The 24,455-nt window shown below is 45.8% G+C and overlaps 1 protein-coding gene across 2 annotated transcripts; it reads left to right on the forward strand.

Moving 5' to 3' along the window:
• The first annotated feature begins 4,833 nt into the window (after positions 1-4,833).
• Upp1 (uridine phosphorylase 1) lies at positions 4,834-22,758 on the forward strand. Of its 2 annotated transcripts, none has more exons than XM_021177683.2 (9): positions 4,834-5,108; positions 6,210-6,285; positions 12,661-12,726; positions 16,547-16,664; positions 18,262-18,420; positions 19,852-19,966; positions 21,300-21,509; positions 21,740-21,886; positions 22,548-22,758. In XM_021177683.2, the coding sequence occupies exons 3-9, from the start codon at positions 12,680-12,682 to the stop codon at positions 22,685-22,687; spliced, it is 936 nt and encodes a 311-aa protein (XP_021033342.1). In that variant the 5' UTR covers positions 4,834-5,108; positions 6,210-6,285; positions 12,661-12,679; the 3' UTR covers positions 22,688-22,758. The 2 variants fall into 2 exon arrangements, with proteins under 2 accessions (XP_021033342.1, XP_021033343.1); XM_021177684.1 differs by lacking the exon at positions 4,834-5,108 and adding an exon at positions 5,331-5,488.
• The last annotated feature ends 1,697 nt before the right edge of the window (positions 22,759-24,455 follow it).

The raw sequence follows: 24,455 nt of genomic DNA on the forward strand, positions 1-24,455 counted from the left end.
CTTAAGATCCTGTGGCGGGTGTTGTGGGCAGTTGGCGAGTGTCAGCAGACCCTGCGCCCCAGCTGCTCAGGTGCTTTTCTGACTGGAAGAGGCTTCAAGGAAGAACTTTTAATCCCACTGGTTGAGAATAAGACCACCATCACAATTTTTGACCCAAATTTGAAGAAAGCTTAAATCAAATACTGGCCAGGATGATGGACAATGAGTCACAGTTTGTAGTCATATAAAGGCAGACCCATAAAGCTATGTATTTCCCTCCAGGTCCAATTAGTGACAAATGTATATCCTGACGTACTTCCTGCCTGCACACCTCTCTCCTGCATCTAATCAGGGATAAGCATCTGTCCTGACCTATTTCCTGCCTATGCACCTCTCACCTACATGTGATCAAGCACATCCAGTGCTTTTGGGTCAAAAAATTTGTTTAGGGGAGCTAAACCTTGTGGCTTGTTATCTTACCTAAACAGCTGCCAGCATTCAGGAAGTGTCTGTCCTTGGGCAAGGGGCTTAACAGTTAGAGGCATTTTTGTTTTATTCATTTCTTAGGCACCGTAATTAAAACTTAATATACAACTTTGGCTCTCCCAGAGCTAGTTAGGAAAGCTACTCCCCAGTATTAAGGTTTACTGAATAGAGAAAGTGATTGAAAGATTACAGTACTGAGAATGGGAAGGTAGGTAATTTTGCTACTGGAGGAAAACACACCCTCCCCCCACACAAATAAATATATAGCTGCATGTAAGTGTGCGTAACTAAATTCTGAGTTAGATGCCAAACAATTTAACAAAGAAAGAACAGCCTTTGCCAGCAGCAAATGGTGCTGGATTGTCCCAGGCAAAATAGACAGACTGTAATTTTTACCCAGTCATCATACTTAAAAGTGGACCATGAATCTAAATGTAAAATATTCAGCTAATATAAAGTCTCAGAAGAATATATGTGGCAAAATTCTCAGAGTTAGGAAAAGCATTCTTAGATTTGATAATGAAAGTATCATAATGGGACAATAGAAAATGAGCTCAATACAGCCAAGTAGCTTTGCTTTGTGAGGGTTTGTAAAAAGAGGATAAAAGAATAAGCCGTCCACTGGGTAGAACTATTTGCAAGCAAGAGATTAAATATAGAATTCATATCTAGAATATACAAAGAACTCTCAAATCCCAGCAAGAATAAGGACAACACGTAAAACATGCAATTAGACAGTGGGAAACGATGGGAACAAATATTTCACTGGTGAGGAAAAACAGGAGATGCCCAGCATCTGCCTTCCGCTGTCACAGAAGTGCAGACTGCACCCAGAAAACATTGAGGCCCAGCCATCAAACAGGATAAGTGGTAATGAGGACATGGAGTGCTGCTGAGAGGCAGAAGTGCTGGGTGGATCAGACTTTGTTGGTGGGGAACCAGTCTGAAAGCACACTTGTCAGACTGCGCATGCACTCACTTTGAAAGGCAGCAACCACATTTCCATTTATCCAGGAGCAGTGAGAGACTATATTCAGACACAAAGCAGGGGTGTAGAGTATTATGCCAGCATTATTCTTGCTTGTTTGTTTGATACAGGGTCTATCTATATAGCTTATGCTGTTCTGGAATTTACTGACCATGAAGACCAGGCTGGTCTTGAACTAACTGAGGTCTGCCTGCTCTGCCTAAGGAGTGCTGGGATTAAAGGTGTGTGTGCCATAACGCCCTGCTGGTCAGCTTTGCTTTTAATGGTTTAAAACTGAAAATTAACAAAGCTTCTCTTTAACTGCAAGGAACCGGCTTAACAGTGTGGTCCTTACATTGTGGTGTGCTGCTTCTAAATGAAGAGGAAGCTCAGCTGGGTGGACAAGCTCTAGTGAACTAAGGAAACCCAAGGAAAAAGTCTATTCTGGCAAGTTAGGTATAGTTCTGTGTGTACATCGTTTTCTTTTTACAATGACAGAAATTGTTGGAATGTAGGAGAGCCAAGTGATCGCAGGACTGAGGTTTGTTGTGGAGGGAGGGGACTTGGAAGGTAATGGACTGGGGATTAGAGAATGAATTGAGGGATTCTTTGTAAACTGAGCTTTTTAGTATCTTGATTGGTGGAATCCTAGATTTGACAAAATTGCATAGTGTGAAATCTCAGAATGAATACAGGAAAAAAAAATGCAGTAAACCTGGATGGTGTTACTGTCCTGTGACAACTCCTTAAGGTTTGTGAGGCGTCTTTGTTAGGAGAAGTTGAGAGATCCTCTGCATTATTCATTACAACTTCACAATTATGTCAATCAAAAAAAAAAAAAAGTCAAAGGATCGCTAAGAGTTTGAATTTCAAGGGTGGGGCAGTGGACTAAATCCAGGTAGGGAAGGCTCTTAGAGGTGACCTTTAAGAGGTTTTCTAAGCAGGTCTTGGACAGTTCAGATGTCAACTGCAAGCAAACAGAGGGGTGCAAGAGCCCTGTCCCCGCCACAGGTTGTCAATTTACGCAGCAAATTCTTTTCCTAAGCTGCTTCCTTCCCCTAACTAACTATCTCTCAGCCGCCGCCGGTGATATGAACCAATTTCAGCAAGATTAGATTATATGAAGACAGGTTTATTAGGAAGCTGCTCTTGGGTGGTTGAGTTCACTGATCCCAAGGACCATGGCCAGGACAGGGATGTCGCCATGAGGACAAGGGGAGAGGTAGAGGAGGGAGAGATAAAGAGGAAAGGGGGCTTGAGTGCAAGACGAGGGAGAGGGAGGAGGAGGAAGAGGCGGGGAAAGGGCAGCCCTGCCCCTGGGCTAGGAAGTTCAGGGTTGGGGGCAGTTGTCAGGGTCTGAGGGATCCTGGGAGAACCTGGAGGCCAGGTCTGCTTTGATATGTAAAATATGCACCTCAGTCTCCTGTCCTGGGGTCCGAAACCAAACCCTAACCAGAGATCATCACTAATTCCTCAGTTATGATCAGCACGCCTTTGGAGATTATCTGTGATAGAATTGGTGCCAGACTTAACTAACTTGCATTTAAATTCTGTTGTTGGTTTTTGAGACCTCACTTTCACTTTCCTGGAATTCAGTTTAATTGGATTTGAAAGGGCCAGTCTTTGCAGGGACTGGAGACCAGGAAATTTCTTGTTTCATGAAGTTGGTAAAAAGTTCCTCTGGGCTTGAGCTCTGAGCCTCTCTGAACTGGGGGAGGGGGCAGGGTGTGACCTCTGAGTAATAAGGTCTTCTTACTTCCAGCTGTGGACAGCCTAGGTTGCCTGGAGTGACACACTCCTGCGAACTGTACGTGCCATTCTGCACGTGAAGCAAAGGGAGCTTTTCCTTTCACTTCCCAGTTACCCGCTGTGGCCCCTCCGAATGTGGCAGCTGGCTGTTTGAAAACAGCCTTTCTTCAATGGCTGCCCCCAAAGAGGGGCATCCCCAAAAGGAGCTCGTGGGGGACGGGCGCTCTAGAAAGCTGCAGCGATACTGGTGTCATCAGAGTTTCTAGTGATAAACACGAAGACCTAAGTTTGTAAAAAATAAATAAATAAAAATAAAAAATAAAAAAGGAAATGTTTTTGTATACATTTGAAGCAGAGCTTTTTTCTCTTCCAGTTTGACTTCAGATCCTGACCTCCAGGTTCTCCCAGCGTTCCTCAGTCCCTAGCTGGCACACTTTATCGAAAGGCTTTTCCCCATGTAATCCAGACATTTTGGGGTTTTCCCTCCCTCCCTTCCTTCCTTCCTTCCTTCCTTCCTTCCTTCCTTCCTTCCTTCCTTCCTCCCTCNCTCCCTCTCTCTCTCTCTCTCTCTCTCTCTCTCTCTCTCTCTCTCTCCCTCCCCCATGGTGACTTCCCTGGCCTCTGTCCTTGGGTGACTTTACCCGAGAGTGAGAGCAGCTTCCGCCAGTAAACCTGCATTGAATGTTATCTAACCTGGGTTGAGTTGGCTCAAAATAACTTATCACTTTCTATTTTGCTGGCACTAGAATAACAATGAACAGAATGGGTTCCTGGGGAGATTGGATAACAAAGGGCAGGGACTCGTCTCACACTGTCTTTACAATCATGGGAGGGGTGGCTCTTACTCGCACCTGGCCCAGGAACCGGGAAAGAGCAGCAGTTAGGGAAAGAGAAGCCGGTTATTCTCTAAAACAGTATTTGCTTTAGGTGACTATGACATAGTTGGGAGTTGCTTTCCGGTTTTTGTTACTTGACCGTAATGGGGCCTTATTCTCTGGTGCTCTTGCCTTGGATAAGCCCCCTCCCTTGTTTATGTCAAAACTTAATGGAGGTCCACCAAGGAAAGCCCTGGGATGCTGGCTCACAACCTTGAGCCTTGTTTTTTGTTTGTTTGTTTGTTTGTTTTGTTTTTGTTTTTCAGCCAGACTCAGAACAGCTGAGGAGGTGCTGTGTGTGCTAGTTTTACTCTCTGCCACAGACTTTGATGATGGTTTCAGGAGTGGAGTAGAAATTGGCTGCTATAATTTTGTGTCCACTCTGAGTCTGGTTTCACTTGTAGATTTCTAGACATGAATGGGAGAGATCTTCATCTCCTCAGAAGCAGGATCATAGGCAGTTCTGCTATGGCTCATGCTCAGGACCTGAGCACAGGTCCTTGTGGGAGGCAAACAGTGATTATTGCCCGCTCTAGTCTGCTCCTCCCCCTCCCCCCCCAATTTCCAAGCCTTGTCCTTTCGCCAGAGTGCCAGCTCGCTGGGGAAGCCAAGCTAGGAATTGTGTGAGAATTAGAGGCCACTGGCAGGCCCGGATGGCAGCTGGGGGCGGGGAGTCACAGTGCAGGGCAGGGCAGAGGTGCCTTCTGCCAGATAGCTGTGACTGAATGAATGAGTCATTTCCCCTACTGGGCAAGCGCTCCCCTGGCCGTCCCACAACTACGGAGGATATCCCTGGATCAGGAAGGACCCGGAGGGGAAGAAAATAAAAACCAAAACAAAACAGAAACTGGCACGGGATACTGAAAGGACACAATTTACAACAGCTTAGCTCTGCATTCTTGACCACGTCCACACGGCCATTCATCTCTAGTACATTCCTTCATCATTTCTAGACAAATGGACTTGGACCCTGGCACTAGAGGTGACCTTGGGTAGCCATACAGCGACTTCCAGATCTTTTCTTCGACAGTGGAACAGAGATAGCAGCTTGGGTATGATTTCATCTGTAGTAAGGGAGGCTATGGAGCTACAGGGATGGCTCTGGATAACTTAAAATGGTCAGTTATCCCTAAAAGAAAGGATAATAGAAGGTGGGGGTTCCCAGGCAACTTTTCCGGGTTCGGGTTGAGGGAATGGACGCTAGAGAAGGTGTGGTCGGGGCGTGTTCGGGCGAGCAGGTCCCGGTGCTATCAGCTGAGCCCTCCAGCGGAGCCAAAGCCAGGCGGTGACCTCTGGGCGGGGCTGCGGGTGACAGAACAGGGGAGGCGAACCTGCCGACAGCTAGGTTCTCCTTTCTGGTCCTTTTAAAAGCTCTGGTGCGCTGCTTCTCTCTCACAGTGCTTGCTCCAGCGCGGCCAACGGGGACTGAGCGGTGAGTGGTCTGCTTTGCTGGCTGCTCTCTGGCTCTTCCTGCCTATATAGGTGGGGACTGAAGAGTCGACTCTGGTGATCACTACTAAGACCCCGCAGGGAGTGGCTGGAGAGAGGGGTAAAAGTTGGCGGAGCGCAAAGCTGTAGGAGCAGCCCGCTCGGGATGCTCTGCTACGTGTGCGCCGATGACCTCTCTGAGCAGATGAAGGTGCTGGAGCCACACTGGGGAGACGTGAAGTCCCCCGTGTGCGTGTGCGTGTGCGGCGGGGGCGGGGGGGTAGGGGGAAGAGGGCACAGATGAAGCGAGCCCACGCGAGGTAGGTGCAAGCCAGTGAGGGACGCCCAGGTGTGGGTCGGGCTGGTGACAGGTGAGGGGGAACGTAAGAGAGGCATGAGCAGGTGAATGGCTCTCAGCGTCCTCTGGTGCTTCCAGCATATCCAGTCCCACACGGAGTAACTCGTCTTTTCACGAAGGACCGAACAAAGTTTCATTTTGATCACTCGCATGGATTTCCTTGTAATTGATTTACCAAATGTTATCGCATAAAGTATTGGCAACAAGTTGTTTGGCTGCAGACCAACCGGGAAACTCGACTCCGGTGTATTAAATGTCACTGATTTGCACGGGACCTGCCTCACTTTACTGCTCCTTTTCTGTGACAACCTTCTTGCAGACCTGGCAGGACTCTGCGGTCCTTCTCACTCTCATCTCTCTCTCTCAGGTCTTGGTGAAGTGATTGACTGGTGGTCTCTGACACTCTGAAAGCCTTCTCGCGACGTGGACATCGGTCTCTGACAGTGAGTTACCCATGAACACGGAATCTAGAGTAGAAAGAGGGGTTACTCATACAGGCAGTGAAGGGCACTTTTACACGTCGGTTCACACTTATTCTGTCCTCTTTTCTATCTCCCCTTCCTGTCCTTCCTTCCCTTCTCCATTCAAGTTTGTAGTTCTCTTTGCCTCATTTTTCTCTTGCTGGTGCTATCTGGGCTTAAAAGAAAACGAAAACCTAAAACAAAACTTTGGGTCCATTCGTATGCTGTAACCCAGTCCTTTAAAAACACATGGCGACTTCCTTGAATGGAGGGCTGTCTTAAGCTGTCTTTGCCTGTAAGGAGCGATTCCCAGGGCCTGCCATTGTTGATCTCTCTTTCAGCTTGTGCAGTTTGTGCCCCATCTGCATTTTGGGCTAAACCACCCCCACTTCTCAGCCAGTCAGCTATTGTTTCTTTTCCCTTCTTCAGAGGCCAAGCAGACCTTCTGGTCTCAGTAGAACCCTCATTAACGCACGTATCGTTAATGCGCTTCTTGGGCACAAATTGTAATCTTGGTCTTCTATACTTGCAGCTCTGGTAGCATTAGGTACTTTAGGTTTTAGGTTTTCTTTACTTTGGCGCTTTGTAAAAAATGTGCTTTGTGGTTTATTTACTGATTATAGGAATCTTAAAAATCTATCTTAATAAATAAAAATTATTTGTAACAAAAAGAGAAGAAACTTAAGGGTTTCCTTTCTTTTTACAGATAAGCACTGGATAGTTATTTTGCAGCCTCCATCCCCTCCCCTACCCCCTCCAACATACACTACTACACACATTTACTTTTAGCATACATTGCATTCCAAGAATTCTAAGTCTTTATGAATTGAACTAAATATTCTATTTTTCTGACTTTAACATCTTTTTATTAAGATTATGTTTTTCTTTTATGTGCATTGGTGGTTTACCTGCTTGTATGTTTGTTTGTGTGAGGGTGTCACATCCTCTGGAACTGGGCTTACAGACAGTTGTGAGCCGTCATGTGGGTGCTGGGAATTGAACTCAGATCCTCTGGAAGAGCAGCCAGTGCTCTTAACCACCTGGCCATCTCTCCCAGCCTCATAACTGATGTAATACCTTAAAGATCAAAAGTCAAAATTTAAAATCTCATTACTAAGTCAGTCTGGCCCCAGCAAGCCGAGGAATGAAGATGTATGGAGAGAGTGAGGGAGGGCTTCCTTCTGGTGTTCTGTGGAGGATCTTCAGGGCAAACTAAACCAGTAGGTCCCGTCAGTGTGTGGAGCAGCAGATGTCTTGAAGACAGGTGAATGCCTCCCTCCAGAGATGAACCTGGAGTTGTTAGTGTTGGAGGAAAGCTTTCTGAAGTTAGCATCAATGTGACCTCTACCTGAGGTACTAAGATCAAAGTTCACCCATTGAGTAGCTGGTATAGCCATCTGTACTGGCAACTCTGTCGGTCAGGACACAGGGACTGCCTCACCCACACACAGTGCCAGGGCTGCTGCTTTCTCTTAGACTGCCTTTTAAAATTTAAAATTTTTATTTATGTGCACGTGTGGGTCTGTCACTTGTGTGTGTGCCTGCAGAAGCTTGAAGAGAGCATCAGATAGGGCTACTGGAGCCAGGGTTAGAGGTAGTTCTGAACTGCCTGACTGGTGCTAGAAACTGAACCTGGGCTCGTTAGCCTCATAGGAAGCATTCTGAACCCCAGCCATCTCTCCACTTCCTTGGATCTTTCTGTATTCCACAGTGGACTTGGCTGTGGCCAGTCTCTCTCATGGACAGTGATCTTGGTCATCTCGGGCTTTTCCTAGTTGTTAATTCCCAGGTAGACTGTAATTCCCACCTATACTGTTACTGATGGAGCACGTATTAGCTAATGTGCCAAGTAGATAATATTATGGCAAGAAGACCAAGAACTCTAATCTGATTAGGTGGCAAGGGGTGAGTTGTGACCCGTGTATGAGGCTTTGAGCTTATGACCGCAATACTGGGCCACCTGGTTTCCTCCAGTTACACCCATTCTTAAAATGCTGGTTCTAAATCCTGAGACTTATTAGCAAATGTTCTGGAGGTTTTGTGGCAGGCAACCGAGTTAAGAAAGTTGCCTTGGGTGTGTTCAGTCCTCATGTCAACTTTCTTTTCTGTCTCAAGGCTCCTTTGTGGTGACTCTGTAGGGTCACATGTACAAGTTCTGAGTTCCCAAGTCATGTGACTTCAAACAAGCCATCATTAGCCCCATACATGGTCATCTTTGCTAGAAGTCAGCTCTTAGGGTTTTTTTGTTTTGTTTTGTTTTGTTTTTTGTTTTTGTTTGTTTGTTTTTTTTTTTGAGACAGGGTTTCTCTGTATAGCCCTGGCTGTCCTGGAACTCACACTGTAGACCAGGCTGGCCTCGAACACAGAAATCCTCCTGCCTCTGCCTCCCAAGTGCTGGGATTAAAGGCGTGCGCCACCACTGCCTGGCAGAAGTCAGCTCTTAGGATGCCATTCCTGTCCCCGTTGAACTAAGCAGCAACCTGCTCTCCCTGAGTGCACTTTTCCTGTGACTGTCCTTTTGTCATTCTGGCTGTCACTCTTCCCCCTCAAATCCGTGTTGGAGTTAAGGGTCAGAGAGAAAACTATATTCTTTTAACCCAGCTACCCAAAGCCTGCAAATGAGCTGAGAAAAGACAGGCCGACTAAAGAACACAGATTGCTGCTGTCCGCCCATATAGTGGAGAAGTGCAAAGAAGAAGGTGAGTCAGGAAGTGGTTAGAATTTGGGGACTCTACAATTTTAACAGGGATGGTAAGGGCCAAGAAGAGGCAGGTAACAAAAGATGCTTCTGGAGGAACAACGTATTTCAGCTGTTACGGTTTGGGCTTGCTTTTAGTGAGCTTTGTTATTGTTTTTTTGTTGTTGTTGTTTTTTGTTTGTTTGTTTTTGGTTTTTCGAGACAGGGTTTTTCTGTGTAGCCCTGGCTGTCCTGGCACTCACTTTGTAGACCAGGCTGGCCTCGAACTCAGAAATCCGCCTGCCTCTGCCTCCGGGTGTGAGCTTTGTTATTGTTGTTCTGTTTTGTTAGATGCTTTCTGCTTCCACCACACAGGTCTTTGTGTGGTTTTGTGAGTTTTGTTGTTGTTGTTGTTGCTGTTTTGTTACTTTGTTAGATATGTTGATGCCTCCTCCCTCACAAAGGTCTTGGTTTTGCATCTTTTTGCCTAGGTTGACCTCATTCTGTCCTCTAGGCTGCCCCACCCCCAATCCCCAGATATGAGTACTCTTTCTGCCTCAGCCTCCTGAGTGCTGGGTTGACGTTTTCTGTCACTCCTGTCCCCTCTCCAAATGCTATTAAAAGCTAACTGGGACTTCAGGAGAACAGAGGAGTGGCGGTTTGGGTACAGGAAGGGGAGGTGTTACTTTTAGACAGAAGGGATTTCAGAAACTCAGAGGGGATTTCAAAATGTTTATGCCACCTTGTAAGTCAGCTGTCTGTGGCTATGACATATTCCCAAGGTAAATGCAGTTAAAGGGAGAAAAGGTTCATTCTGGCTTGCTTGTTTTAGAGGGTTTTGTCTATGGTTGTTGAGTCCTGCTGTTTGGCCTGTACAATCCACCTTGGTGGGAAATATACAGTGAAAGAGTCCAGTTCCATGTCATGGTGGCCAGGAAACAATAGGGTGGGGAGACTGGGGGTGAGGAGGGCCAGTATCCCCAATGGCTTGACTTCCTCCCACAAGACTTTTACTCAGATTTCTACCACCTTTCAATAGTGCCACAGCTGGTGGTCAATTGTAAGGGATGGCCACAGAAGACATTTCCAAATCAAAGCAACTACTGTAATTTACTGTGAACCTCATCAGACAGATCTAACATGCAGCCCTTCCTGTTTACAAACTGCTATGGATCCTTCTCCCTGCCACCTGCAGGAGCTCAAGGGGACACAAATGTCTGGAGATCAGCTCTTGTCTGTGTCGTGGATGCCTCTTATGTTGCTAAGCTGTTGTCCTTCTGTAGCAAAGGATCTCTTTTCTGTGGTCTCATGGGCTTGCTGTTTCAAGAATTCTTTCTCTGGCACAGACAGCTGGCCTTATAGAATGGGAATGGTGGGGATGAGACCAAATCATATTAGGAACACGAGATGTCTCAGCCCTAGCTCATTGGCTTTGGCTCTGGCCCAAGCACCGACAGGACAGAGATGAGCCTTCAGTGGTCTGAGCACATGAGAAGCATCTCTCTTCCGGGCTGGGCTAGAGTTTGGTAATTGTTTGTTGGTCAGGGGTGTGGTTTCAAAAGATGTTTTTCTTCTTGTGCTCCAGCATCTTGCCTTGAGGTTTACAGGCTAATGAGTGGTAAATTAATCTAGGAATTGCTGAGGTATTGTCTTGCATAAATGTCCTACCTCTGTGATTTTCTCTGGGCCTCCTGGTAAGGCTGAGGGACTACAAGGTACCCAGCTGCCCAGGAAGCATAACCCAGGGCAGATTGAGCCAGCCAGCAATAGGCCTAGTTAACTCTGTGTTAAGTCTCAGGATGAAAAAACACTTGCAACATGTGTCTATGTGCCAAGTTTAGAAGAATTTGATCCAAGAGTTATGGCAGCTGAAGGGACCGACACAATACAAAGATGGATGCCATGGCTTTTAGTCTGAAATGTGTTTATAGTAGAGTTGGGCTTTGAGTGTTTCCAAAGTCAATTGGGCAAATGTTGTCATAGCCCACACATCACTCATATCTAGCAAACTAGAGAGAAGCTAAGAACATCTTGCTTGTGTGTATGACACCCCTCTCACCCCCACCCTGGGATGGGGACTGGTGAATTTCAGTTTAACTTAGAACGTATACTGTGATCTTGTGTTGACAGCTTGTCTGATACCTGTGTGATTCCAGAGACTTTTGAGGGCATTTTACGGGTGTAACTGAGTAACTGCTGTACTTTCTGGGATCTTCCACTCTTACTATCTTACATGCTAATCATGTTACCAAAAGCACCCAGGCAAATTCTATAATGTACTCTACCATTAAAATAATAGCTGGGGCCTGCGTGATGGCTCAGAAGGAAAGCACTGTTGCTGCCAAGCCTGCCAACCTGAAACCAACCCCCAAAACACACGATAGAAGAAAAGCACTTATTCCCACAAGTTGTCCTCTGACTCCCACATAATAAAATGTGGCACGTCCATGCCCATCCCCAGTAAAATAAAATAACATAAGTGAAAAAAAATGAAATACTCAACTTATGACCCAGCATCCTGTCCTGACGGACAACATGGGGACCATTTCTATAAGTACTCACCAGCTTTGTCCTTCATGCGACACTTCTAGGCAAAGCTGCCCTCCCCCCGCCGCCCCCCCCCCGCCCTCCTGACAGTTATGAGTGCTCTTTTCCTCCACTGTGCTTGACTTGAGAATGTATTTTAAGGTGAGGGAAGGGACTTCATTCCTAGCATAGAGATGCAGCTCAGTGATGGAGCACCTGCCTGGCACATGTACCTCCTAGGTTACTCCAGTATTACCACAACAAAACCAACAGAACTCACTCCCTCCTTTGGCTCACCTGGTTGGATAGCAACAAGCTGGTGTTTACCTTACTGAAAATGATCAGTGTGCTATGATATAATAGTTATAAATACATTTCACGGAAAAGGAGTTTTTTGGCCTGGGTTCAGAAAAGATCTCAGGACAGCCTGCAGTTTTCCTGAGTGGCCTGTGAGCCATAGCTTTTCCGAAGGTTCCACTTTCCTCACCTCCCAGATGAGCCCCAAGGAAACAACGGTGGCTCTGTATGGTGCTTTCCCCTGCAGGCTCAGCAGCCAAGCTTACAACATCTGCCACATCAGCTTCAAGTGTTTGCTCTCTGAACAGCCTTCTCTGGAGCTAGTAGCTCTTCCACCTCTGTTCCAATCTCTGTAACCTCTGCTGTCCTTAAACAGGAAGAGGATGTCCAAGACTCCAGAAGGGCAAGGCAGAGGGGTGTGGTTGGTAAGGTCAAAGACATCCTGGTTGTTGTTGGAATGGGACCCTTGGAAACTTAATCTTTATTCCCAAACAACTTAAGTGTGAGGTCTACCCTTGTGGACTCTACACATACCACATCTCTCTGTCTCTCTGTCCCTTTCTGCCTCTCTCTGTCTGTCTCTATGTCTCTCTGTCTGTCTCTGTCTCTGTCTCTGTCTCTCTCTCTGTCTCTGTCTCTGTCTCTGTCTCTGTCTCTGTCTCTCTCTCTCTCACACACACACACACACACACACACACACACACACACACACACACACAATGTGTACGTTTCCATAGTATATATGATATAAATGTGAAGAATTCTGCTTCTATTTTACAGACTTCCCACATGAATGATACCTCACCACCCTAGTTCCTTTTGGGCTGATGCTATTTTCTTTGATGTTTTTCCCCTAGGTCCTCCTACAGTGAGAACATGGCAACTACAGGAACTGAAGCAAAGGACCTTGAAAACCATCACAAGTAAGACTGGCCCCGGGCTGGGCTGACTTGGCTGTGCTGTGCTGGTTTTTAAGCATCCTCTAATTGACTCTTTTCCAAGTTCTTTCCATGTGTTAACGTGTGATTCTCAGAATGGTGTGTGAGGGCTTCAGAGGACTTACAAATTCAGGTCCAGGAGCTTTGGTCCTTAACCCTCAGGACACGTGACTCAGAAGAGCAGACAGTGGAGTGCTTAGCCATGTGTCTAACAGGTTTTCTTCTATACATGGCATTTTTCTCTGAGATAAAAATCCACTGTGTACCTCCTAACTCAATCTTTTTTTTTTTTTCTGAATCTTGAATGGTTTTCCCTCTGCTTTGTAGTTTTTCCTAGTTCAAGTGTGTGCTTTTCATGAGTTGTCTTGGGTTTAGGCTTTGTTAAGGAACCAAACATCTGTGTCTTTCTCTGACTCCAATGTGTATACATATGTCCATGCACATCCAACCCAGGGTTCTGAGCATGCTGTAGTGATTGCTTATTCTACTCTGAGACACACCTCAGGCTTCCTGTATGGGCTTGAAGTCCACCGAACCTTTCTAATTTCCGTGTTCACTATCGGCTTGCTGGGGCTCTGTGAGGTGGCTGCCATCCAGCTTCAGTGGCTTCTCAGTCGGGGTAAATGATTAAGGTGACAGTAAGAATGATAAATACAATTAAAAATAAGGTAGACTAAATATTTTTGTTTATTTCGACTTGTTATTTCTGTTGGAGACTGTTGTAGCTCACGTCCATGACAGAGTTAATGAATTTTGAAATCATTGCTATTCTCATGGTTATATACTGCTTCCTTCTGCTCTTCCTGGAATTGACAAGTAAGAAAGGGGTTTTCTCTGTGTGGCCGAGTTGTCTTAATCACATCCTGTTGTGTCATTTTGAGGCATAAAGTTGGCCTTTCTCTTTTGTGTTTCATGTTCGACACATCCTGAAGGAGGATATGGTTAAGTGGCTGAAAGATGTTGGTTCACATAAGCAATTCCAGCACTTGAGAGTTGGAGCAAGAGGATCAGGAGTTTGGTCCTAGAGATAAAAAATGCTTTCTGGGAAAGGCTAGCTGTACATGCTGTGCATTTGGTCCTACAAGAAAGAAAGGGCTTCCTCCAACCAATGAAAAGCCAGGCAATATGTCAGGAGAATTGGGTCGGCAGATGGGCACACGTTGTGCCTTTGGCCAGATGCTTGCTCTTCCTCAGCAAGGTTTCCATGGCACCTTTGCCCAGGGTGTGGTCAACAGTGCCCCCTGCTTGTATGACTGGTTCATGAAGCATTCTGCCCACCCACTTCTTACTCCCTTGACAAGAGAGTTCTGACTTAATTTTGAATCTTATAGTTATCTTCTGTATAGCAATCTCTTGAAAATCTTCATATGTTGACTTAATCTGGACACTACTCTAGGAGAATAGACTGGAGTGAGGCTTGAGAAACAAGGAAGGGGCATCAAGAGGACCAAGGGAGAAGACGGAACCTCTAATGATTGCTGTCGGGGTTGACTGACTACCAGAAAGAAAAGCAAGACTGGTTGAAATAAATCAGAACAAGTTTGTTTGGCCTTCAGCTTTGCGTGTCTCTGACTCTCTCTGTCCTCTCTCTCTCTGTCTGTATGTGTTAAATAAACAAGACATGGCATGGTCTCCAGAAGATTTTAATAAGTATAATTAAATTAATTGTATAAGTTCTAAAGACAATATGTAGATAGGCAGATGCATTGCATATGCCTGTGACTCCAGTGCTCAGGAGGCCAAGACAGGTGTATTGAGTTCAAAGCCATTCTGGCCAGCAAAAGGAAACCTGTCTAAAGAAAAAGAAATAGGAGCAGAGGGAGTGGCTTGCATGCTTTTCATGCTGGGGGTTCTGTTACTAGCACTACATAAAACAGGCATGGTTGTACACACTATAATCTAGCACTGATGAGATCGACTCAGGGATATCAGAAACATAAAGCTACATAGCAAGTGTGAGGCTAGTCTGTGATACAATGATGCCCTGTCTCCAAAGAAATGAAAGAAATTTAAAAAAAATTAGTCAACAAGACAGGAAATTATAAGGAGAATCCCATGGAGGATGGGAAAACCCTTGGAGGAGTCATACAGGTCCTCCTTGGCTTCTAACAGGGTTAGATACCCAAAATCCCATCATGGCAATTACTTAGCATAACAAACCCCAAATCAGTTTGGCAGTACAGTTCTCAGGAAAAATGTTCACACTCAACACACACCATTTTCATATCATTGTCATATCATTTCATATCATTGAATTCAAGGTCATCAGTATTTCTAAATTACAACGGTCTCTGGGTCATTGCTTTCTCATCTGCTCATGAATTAGATTGAAGAGAAAGTGTCACTAGTTGGTTCTGGGCAGAAAGTCAGACTCAGAAGGAAGGGATGGACAGTAGCTAGGATTGCTCCATATTCAAAGACCTGCACCTATCTTCATCCTGCCAAGGAGATGCCTATTTGAAAATCAGGAATCATGTACTGTTGAGGCAGCCTTGTTGGAGGCTGGCTCTACAAAGCTTGGCAGGATAGAGCAGGAATTATCTCATCCTGGGGCACTTGTGTTTGTAAATAAACTTCACTGAAGTATAATACCACACATTTGCCTTTCTTGTCTCTCAGAAGACAGTGGCAGATTGTGACAGAAGCCTGTGGCCAGATTTACCATCTGGCCTTCTCTTAAATAAAGCCTGCCAACCTCCCTTTAGAGCAGAAGCATGTTTTCCTGTCAAAGTAGTTTGAATCACACATAACAAAATGTTCTAGTTGCCACTCTGAAGAAAAGCAAAATGGTAGGAAGTTACATCATGACAATTTTTTAAAACAGCAATTCTATTTTTTTTTTTTTTTTTTTTTACAATCCAGCCATTGCCCGACCTCCCACAGTTCCTCATTCCCGTTCCTTTTCCCCTCCTGTCCCCAAGAGGATGCTCCTCCACCACCAGGTCTCCTTCCCTCCCTGGGGCCTCAAGTCTCTAGTGGATTCGGCCCATCTTCTCCCACCGTGGCCAGACCAGGAAGTCCTCTATATATATGTGTCGGGGCAGCTTCTGTATGCCTCCTGGTTAGTAGCTCTTGTGTCTGGGATCTCCCGGGGGACATCATAACAGTTTTTGAAAGAAAAAAAATGTAAGGTTTATTTTATGTGTTTTGTCTGCATGCATGTTTGTGCCCATTGAGGCCAGAGGAGGGTAATGGATTCCCTGGAACTGTGGTTACAGATGGTTGTGAGCCACTGTGTGGGTACTGGGAATAGAATGCTGGTCCTCCTATAAGAACAAGTTCTGCAAACCGCAGGCCATCTCTTCATAGCCTTGAGACAATCTTGGTGTCATAGTTCTGAAAAGTGGAAGCTAAAATAAGTCAGGAAAAAGTAACCATTGGCATCTGCTTGGAAAGGTTATCTTTGGCAACAGATGAGACTTTTTCTTTTTCTGTCTGTGTTTCCAATAATGCATGTATTACTTTCAAAACAGTCGAGTTTATGTATTGACTACAGCAGAGTGGGCTAGCAACTAGCATTCTTTGTATTGGATGATTTATCAATTTGCTCTTTATAATTTTGTAGGTTCTTCTGAGGTTTTGCTGTTTGCCTTCAAACAGGGCTCTAGGAGCAAAGCAGAGTTAAAAGGAAGGAGACAGGGAAGTAGGGCCCTTGACAATGTAGGGTTATCATCTTCCTAGGGTCTGTTTGTGCCTCTTCCCCATCATGTCTCTCCCACACCTCATGTAAATGGAACATATCCATGGTAACGCTGGCCACTACACATCCATGCTCTATAAACCTTTTTCTTTTTGTTTCTAACAGTGACTGCTTCATCCAACTTTCAAATCCACACATAGCAACAATGAAGGAAGATGTGCTGTACCATCTCAACCTCAGCACTAGCACACACGATTTCCCTGCTATGTTTGGAGATGTGAAGGTAAAAACTCCAGGCTTTGATGCTAAGAACTGATTGTCTTACAGTCAGCTTCCTCTTCGATATAGCTGCGCCTTTTCACAGATGATGGACAGGAGACAAGGACTGCATTATATCTTTATGAGACTTCTGCAAATTGTTTTCTTGCGTTTGTATGAACTAGCAAGTAAAAGGGAGAACAAACGTTAACAACTGCAGTGTTAGTCTCTACTGTATCTCTTAGAACTGTCATTTGTAAGTGACAGCATGTCACTCTCCTGAACCATACATGTGGCCTGCGTTTATAGTTTCAAGTACTCCAAAGGCTGAGGCAGGAGTTTGGGGGTAACCTAGACAGCGTCTTGAGAGCTATCTCAAAATCAATTTCCTAACACTCAGTTGAGACGAGGGAGCTGTGAAGAACTTTCGAGAGGTACAGAGTCAGTCTGGAGACTCTGTTTGATCCCTGCTTGCAACTGAAGGTGTATATTGATAATACTGTTTTTAAATTGTCTGAGGGCTAATGTTGAAGAAGACACTTCCAGTACAAAGTCTTCAGTTCTCAGTGCTCATTTATCATAAATTTTTATGAAAGTCCTTTGTTAACATTTGTTCCTAATCGTCACCTATGTGTGCATTACAAGGAACAGTGTGACATTTCAGTTCGTGCCTGTGATGTGAAATGACAAGCAGTGTGGTCAGTACATCCACAGCACAGGAGCCGGTCCTTCTTTGGGTTGAGAACAATCAGAAACCTACCAACTGGGTATTTTGCAGTCTACAGCTAGTTATTGTTAAACTCTAGTTACCGTACTACTAGAATAGGACTCTTCAGAGTCTAATACTGATAAAGACAAATTAATGGAATTAAAAACCAAAATGGGGTCAGAACCCCAAAGCTGAGCCCCAACTGCCATGGGTAGAACTCACTTTTGGTAGCAAATGGTAAGCAGTTTTCGTGTTTTCTTAATTCATTCAATTTCCATTTATTCCAGTATTGCTAATTTACTTTCTTATTGCAGGCTGTGGGCAAGTTCTTTCATGTTTAGGGATGCATTTCTTTCTTTTATCTTTAGATTCCATTGAATCACTTTTTATGATTTATTATTCTGTGGCAAAATAAAATCTCTTAGAAGAGACTTTGCAAAATGAAGGTTTTACTTTTCCACCTACAAAGCCCCAACCTACTACTGGGCCTCTATTTGCCACTCAGTTGACCAAGTGAGAGAGTGTTTGGTGGACCATTTTAATACTGGGCCACAGGACTCTGGTCACATGAGGAGTTTGAGGGACTGTGAGGCTCTCCAGCCATCTTAGTCCAAACCCAAACTTCCTTCCAGCACACTAGGCTGCCTCCCACCTGGTATGGAAGATGGCAAGATGGTGGTTCCTGTATGTGTGGCACTGTGCTTCGTGTGCTTGCACTGAGCAGTGATCCCAGACCAGCGCTACTAAAAGCTCATCAGAAAAGTGGATTGCTTAGTCCCCTTAGATACACCTGGTACAGGTCAGGCCAGAAAACTTGCTAGGAAGTTCCCAGATGACCCCCAAGGTTGCTGGTAAACTTTGCAGACCCCTGATGACACAGTGTACTAATGGGGTCCCCGTTCTCTGGTTGCAGTTTGTGTGTGTTGGTGGAAGCTCTTCCCGGATGAACACCTTCATCAAGTATGTGGCTGCAGAGCTGGGCCTTGACCATCCAGGGAAGGAATATCCCAACATCTGTGCAGGCACTGACCGCTACGCCATGTATAAAGCCGGGCCCGTGCTGTCTGTGAGCGTGAGTACTTGCCTTTCACTTGGATTTGGTTGCCATGCTCTGCAAGGTCCTGTGCCCCACAGTTTTGCATATGGGAACAGCTGAACAGCTGGCACCCTAGCGTTTGTTTACTGTAAATGGCTGGGAGCTTGGTGAGCTCTCAGCAGCTGGGACCTGGGCATGAGTAAGTCCTAGGCTCCAGCCCTTGAGGCTTCACCTCCTGGAAAGCCTAGCTATACAAAAGCAGATACACATGCAAATATGCACAGCTGTCCATTCATTGTGGGGGTGGCAGTTCCCAGGAGGCCGAGGGCTGTTAGGAGCCACATACCAGGCATCTATGCTCTGTCTACCTCACATTAACTGACCTACTTTATAACACAGATTGAATAAGTAATAAAAGTTAACATAGAAGAATCTCCAGTATCCTATCAATGAGATGATTTTCTAGCTCTGATTTTGATTTGATGGCAACAATATAATGATATATATCACATGCTTGATATATATCATAAGGATATAATAACATAGTGAAGAACTGTGGTTCAGAAGTGGATTCCCTTCCTGTTGATATTTTGTGTCTTGACCCTAGTCAGTTAAATATCCAAGTCATGTCGAGTCGTCTCAAAGCAAGTGCACCTTGTGGGAGCATGTTCTGTGGCTGACATTCTGGAAGGGGTTCTTTTGCAATAAGGCTTTGCCATAGGGACAGCAGCTGTTCAGGGAGGGGATGGTGTCGTAGGAGATGTGTGTGTGTGTGTGTGTGTGTCTGGAAGGCATGTGGAGTGGGGTTGCATTGCAGAGACAAGGACAAAATGGCAGAGGCAGAAGTACAGTCCAGGAACCATACAGGTATCTTTGCTAAACTGGAGAGGGCAGTTGGAAAATTCAGTGGTAAAACCTTATCCCGTATGGTGGCCTGTGTGCATGGCTTCAGATATCAGGGGAAAAGTTTGTTATGTAATGAAAGTAGCTACTTCCTTCCTGCTGCTATAGAGAGTGTATGAGTCAAATGAAGTCAGGTGTAAGACAGCTTTGTTTATATTTTTGATGTCTGTCTTCCATTTCACATACTGATTTAATTAGTTGGAGTATACACATAACACATGCAGCACTCTCTTCCACACGTGGGCTTTGTTTCAAAGACCCCCGTGGATGCCTCAAAGCAGGAGGGTATCAAAACTGATAAGTATGAATATCCTTTTTATAGAGACATTTTAGTGTGGCAGTTAGGCATAGCAAAAGAATGGCACTAATGACTGACAAAGCAGAGTAATTTTAAGTAGAATATAGTAAAATGTATGTGAATGTTCTTCCTCTCCATAGCTCGTCTGTGCAAAGCTTAGTTGGGCCTGGGTGACTTGGAGTGCAGAGCCTGTTGTTTGGAGGGCTTTGTGCATGCACTGACAGCGGAACAGTGGGCTGAGCCTCTGCATTTCTCTCTGGTTTCAGCATGGTATGGGCATTCCTTCCATCGGCATCATGTTGCATGAGCTCATCAAGATGCTGTACCATGCCAGGTGCTCCAACATCACCATCATCCGAATTGGCACTTCAGGCGGGATAGGTGAGGACTGAGGAGGGATTCTGGCCATGGGTGTAGAGTAGCCAGAGCCCAGTACTAGGTCCAGCAAGGTGTGAACACATACAGGGTTGATAAAGGGCCTTCTTTTCTGCCTGTCTTCTCTTATTCCATTAAAGTGTGTGTGGGGGTGGAGCGGGATATAAAACTAACAAAGGGGTTCTGAAATTAGCTCAAAGCTTCCTAATCACTGATCAAAACAAATCCCAAACAAACAAACAAACAAACAATCTAAGAAGTAGAGAGGATTTGAAGACTGCAGTACACTGAAGACTAGTGTCCTGATTGACTTTATGTTATACAGACAAGGTCTGCTTGGCCTCTGCGATTATGCTCAGCTGAGTGAAGTCTTCTTCCTGGCAGTCTGGTGATGGCATAGGTTTCATCAAGTATGAGAGACGGCAAGTCCTGCGAGCACTCATCCACCATTAATTTCAGAATTGAGTCAGTTCATTCCTTATGGCAGAGTCACAGTCATTTCTCAGCAGTCCCACCTGCTCGAGGCTCTCTATTTCATTCACAGTGGCGACTATATTTTATTGGGGCTTTTTGGCAGTAAGCTGTGTGTGTGTGTTGGCCAGTGACATTCCCTAAAGTCTCTGAAGCAATTTTATTTTAAAATAAGGGTTGCCATAGGAACTGGTTTCTAGCGATTCTTGTTCCTACCAGGAACATGATAGGAATCAAAAAACATTGATAGGAAACTGTATTGGCTCCAGGGATTCCAGCATCCAGGAATCATCTCTACATTATTCTTGGGAGGTAGGATTTCAAACTCCCTAAAAGCGGCCATATTGCACAAGAAAATAAAATCCCAAGAGAAAAGAAGAGCAGGGTATTGACCTTATAGACAACAGGTCCTCCGAGAGGACCTGCCTCCAATGCGAGTGCAGTGGAGGTGGTTGTTACTGATTGGAGGCAAGCAGGCTAGTTAGGAGTTAGAAAAGCTTGAGGCGGTGTTTGGGGGAACATGTCGGGTTCCTATACTTCTCTCTGCTTTTGTGTCCAGTTGAAAGTTTACAAAATATAGAATCTGGAACTATTAAGCTTACATGGTCACCCAGTTGGTGGTGTGCTAGTCAGTGGCAATGCCTTGAAGATAGAAACGTTGGACAAAGGCTGCAGAGACTCTGTTGGGTTCTCTGCTAATCTCTGCCTTCAGCAATGGTCTGTACAAATTCCTACTCAGGGAAAGCTTAGTAGGAAAAGGGATGGATGGCTTTGAGCATACGTCGGGTGCCTCAGTACTTGGCTTTGCCGATCCTGTTGGCTGCTGCTTTGTCACCCCGTGTAACCGCGATCTGTGCATCTTCCTCAGGTCTGGAGCCTGGCTCTGTCGTCATCACGCAGCAGGCAGTGGATGAGTGCTTCAAGCCGGAGTTTGAGCAAATTGTTCTGGGAAAACGGGTGATTCGCAACACCAACCTGGACGCGCAGCTGGCTCAGGAATTGGTGCGGTGCTCCTCAGACCTGAATGAGTTCCCCACGGTTGTGGGCAACACCATGTGCACCTTGGACTTCTATGAGGGTGAGAGGAAGTGAGGGCATGTCTGCTCCAGGGATCGCTCGCCCACCCCAAGCCTGCTGTGCGATGGTGTGGTGCTATCTCTGTTAGAGTGCTGACCCACTCAGCATTTCTGTGATGGCTGTAACAGTGGGTGGCCCCCCTCGGCCCTGGATCTTAATGGCATATATAGCATGGTGCCTAAGTGTAGTAGGCTTTAACTGTGTGTCTGTGGTTCTATTCATGTGCTACAGGGCAAGGCCGTCTGGATGGCGCCCTCTGCTCCTACACAGAGAAGGACAAACAGGCTTATCTGCGTGCAGCCCATGCTGCGGGTGTCCGAAATATCGAGATGGAATCTTCAGTGTTTGCCACCATGTGCAGTGCCTGTGGCCTGAAAGGTACACCGATATGGCATGGCCTTGCTGTCCTTTCTCTGTCTCTTTTGCTGGACCATCATGGAGGGGTCCTCCTGAGAGTACCCCAATGCTGAATTCTCAGTTTCTGACCAAGGCATCATCCCTGTAGTCCGGGTACACATATATATGATGAGTTGACTGTCACACAGAAAAGCACGGATCCTCAGGGTTCTTGCAGATTCCACTGAGAGGGGTCAGAAAGATGGTGATGGGATTTCCTGCTGCCCAGGAAGCTGCTCCAGCCCTGCTGACAGCTTGGCTTTCTGAAGGACTAATCCACCCTGTTATCTAGTCCTGAACATCCTTCCAGTTCAGCATTACTCCTCAGAAGTGCCTGGGCTCCATGGTCTGGGACAACATATGCCCTCACTCCTGCACAGGGCAGCCAGGTGCAGGCCCTGGAAACAGCTGGAATGTTTTTGGGACCCAAAGGCAAAGGCATGAGTGGTAGAGCTGGGCCCTGCCAGAGCTGCTGGAAGTTCCACTCCATCCACACAGCCCTCCCGACTGTCCCTAGCCTGCACACTGCTGGTTTCCCGAGGTATTGCAGGCTGATCCTCAGCTCCAGAGCCCTGCCCTTCCTTCTTGGTGAGCTAAGGAAGGTGTCCATCCTGCACTGATGAGAAGCCTTTGTTCTTTGCAGCGGCTGTGGTGTGTGTCACCCTTCTGGACCGTCTGCAAGGAGATCAGATTAACACTCCCCACGATGTGCTTGTGGAATACCAGCAGAGACCACAGCGGCTGGTGGGCCACTTCATCAAGAAGAGCCTTGGACGGGCCTGAGACTTGTGCCTTTCTGCCCAGGAGAAGCCTCTGCAACTCCTGGACAATAAATCTATTTTTTTCATAACACACTGTGTGACTTGCAGTGCACTCTGCGGTAGTGTGTGGAACTGGGCTTCATTCGCCAGTTAGAAATCCGAGTTAGACACACAGATTGTTCTTTTATACATCATTGGAACATTTTCAGACTATTCAAGCTTAATTGGGGGTGGGGTGGGGTGGGGTGGGGTGAGGTCCTTCTTCAGGACCATTCTAAATAAATGAAAACTTTCTGACTTTTATTTCAAAGGTGGTCACTAAACTAAGACATTGGCAGTCGTACCATAAAACATTTCCATAGGTATTTAAAAATTTCTATAGTTATTTCTTGATAGCTGCAGATGGAATACAAGAGTGACTTTGTTGTCAGGTAGAAAGCCTAGGAAAGACATTTTGGAACCTAGATCATAACTTTCCTGTGGGGTTGTGGGATTTGGCAACACATATCTCACTCCCTCACCCCCATTTCCACAAGTATTGATGACCAAGCTCAGGGTAGATCCAGGCAGTGCTATACTACCCTCTGCTGTCCAATCCAGGTAGTGCAAGCTGTCTAACTAGAAATGTAAAGGCTTGATACATCCTGGCCACTATTGGTGCCACTATTGTGTGGTACAGCTACAAGGACCAGGCCAGGGCCAGGCTTGATGAACGGAAGCATCTCATTTGCATCTGATGAGCACCAGTATGCCTGTGCTGTCACAGCTGATCTTGTGGAACTACTTGGGTTGGTTACTGGGGTCTCTGAACCTTGCAAATACTGTCAAACATGTTTCTGAATCTCTCCACATGCCACCAAAGATTAGGCCTCTCTCTTACCTCCACTGGTCTGGCCCACTCTGGCCATTGACTTTGTCTTCCTATTACCTCTCACTCTGTTCCCAGTACTGATGGTAAGACTTTCCTGAAGGAGGAATGACAACAGGGTGTCTTCCAAAAGCAAGTTACACAGAACTAAGAATGTGGCTGGGTTTGTCCTGATGGACCAGTTCCTCCCATTTAGAAATTCCCAGGGCCCTACTCTGTCTTGGGGCATCCTTTGGAGATGGTCTCAGAGAATGGCACTCCCCCCCCCAACCAAGTCAAAACTGCTAATCATCTTGCAGATAGAATTATAAAAGTGTTACCACGACACTCCAGAGTTTACTCCAGAAACCTTGACATTTGTTCCCACTGTTTCCTATGTCCCTTTCCTTCCTCCTGTCCAGCCCAGATGTCTAACAGTAACCATATTGGTTAGAGCCCACATTGCTGTATTCATTGTTTAACGTATAGAGATGTCAGAAACAGGCAAAACTAAATGATACCACATTATTCGATAAAACACCTCATCAGAGATAGAGAAACCATCCCTGGGAATTTCCTTTGTGGGGAAGGTGGGCTGGTTTGGGGAGGTTCTCAGGCTCTAGTGCATTAGGCATATTATATATGATCTTTGCCACACACCCTGGTACACAGACTTAACCTGTGTAAATGTGTGGCTTGCTAACTCACCTCTTATCCTGAGCCTGCTGTCTTCACCGCTTGGAGAAATCCTGCATGGTTCAGAAGATATGGGAAAGAATGATCATGGTAGCAATGCTCTCCATAGCAAAGCTGGGAGCAGTGGCTAAGAGCGCCTGTGGAATGTTTGATGTCCTTAGGTGATGCAATATGGTAAATCTGAATGTAAATGGCTTCCCTCTTTATGCAAAATGACCTCAGATGATGAGCCCGCATTGCTGTATTC

This window comes from Mus caroli, chromosome 11 (assembly GCF_900094665.2).
Source record: "Mus caroli chromosome 11, CAROLI_EIJ_v1.1, whole genome shotgun sequence".
Taxonomy (NCBI): Eukaryota; Metazoa; Chordata; class Mammalia; order Rodentia; family Muridae; genus Mus; species Mus caroli.

What these genes read in the sequence shown, in the direction of transcription:
- Upp1 (XM_021177683.2), top strand. Translation starts at nt 12,680, where the DNA reads ATGGCAACTACAGGAACTGAAGCAAAGGACCTTGAAAACCATCACAA. An exon ending in TGGCACTTCAGGCGGGATAG is followed by an intron (nt 19,967 to 21,299) that starts GTGAGGACTGAG and finishes CATCTTCCTCAG; the next exon opens with GTCTGGAGCCTGGCTCTGTC. An exon ending in CACCTTGGACTTCTATGAGG is followed by an intron (nt 21,510 to 21,739) that starts GTGAGAGGAAGT and finishes CATGTGCTACAG; the next exon opens with GGCAAGGCCGTCTGGATGGC.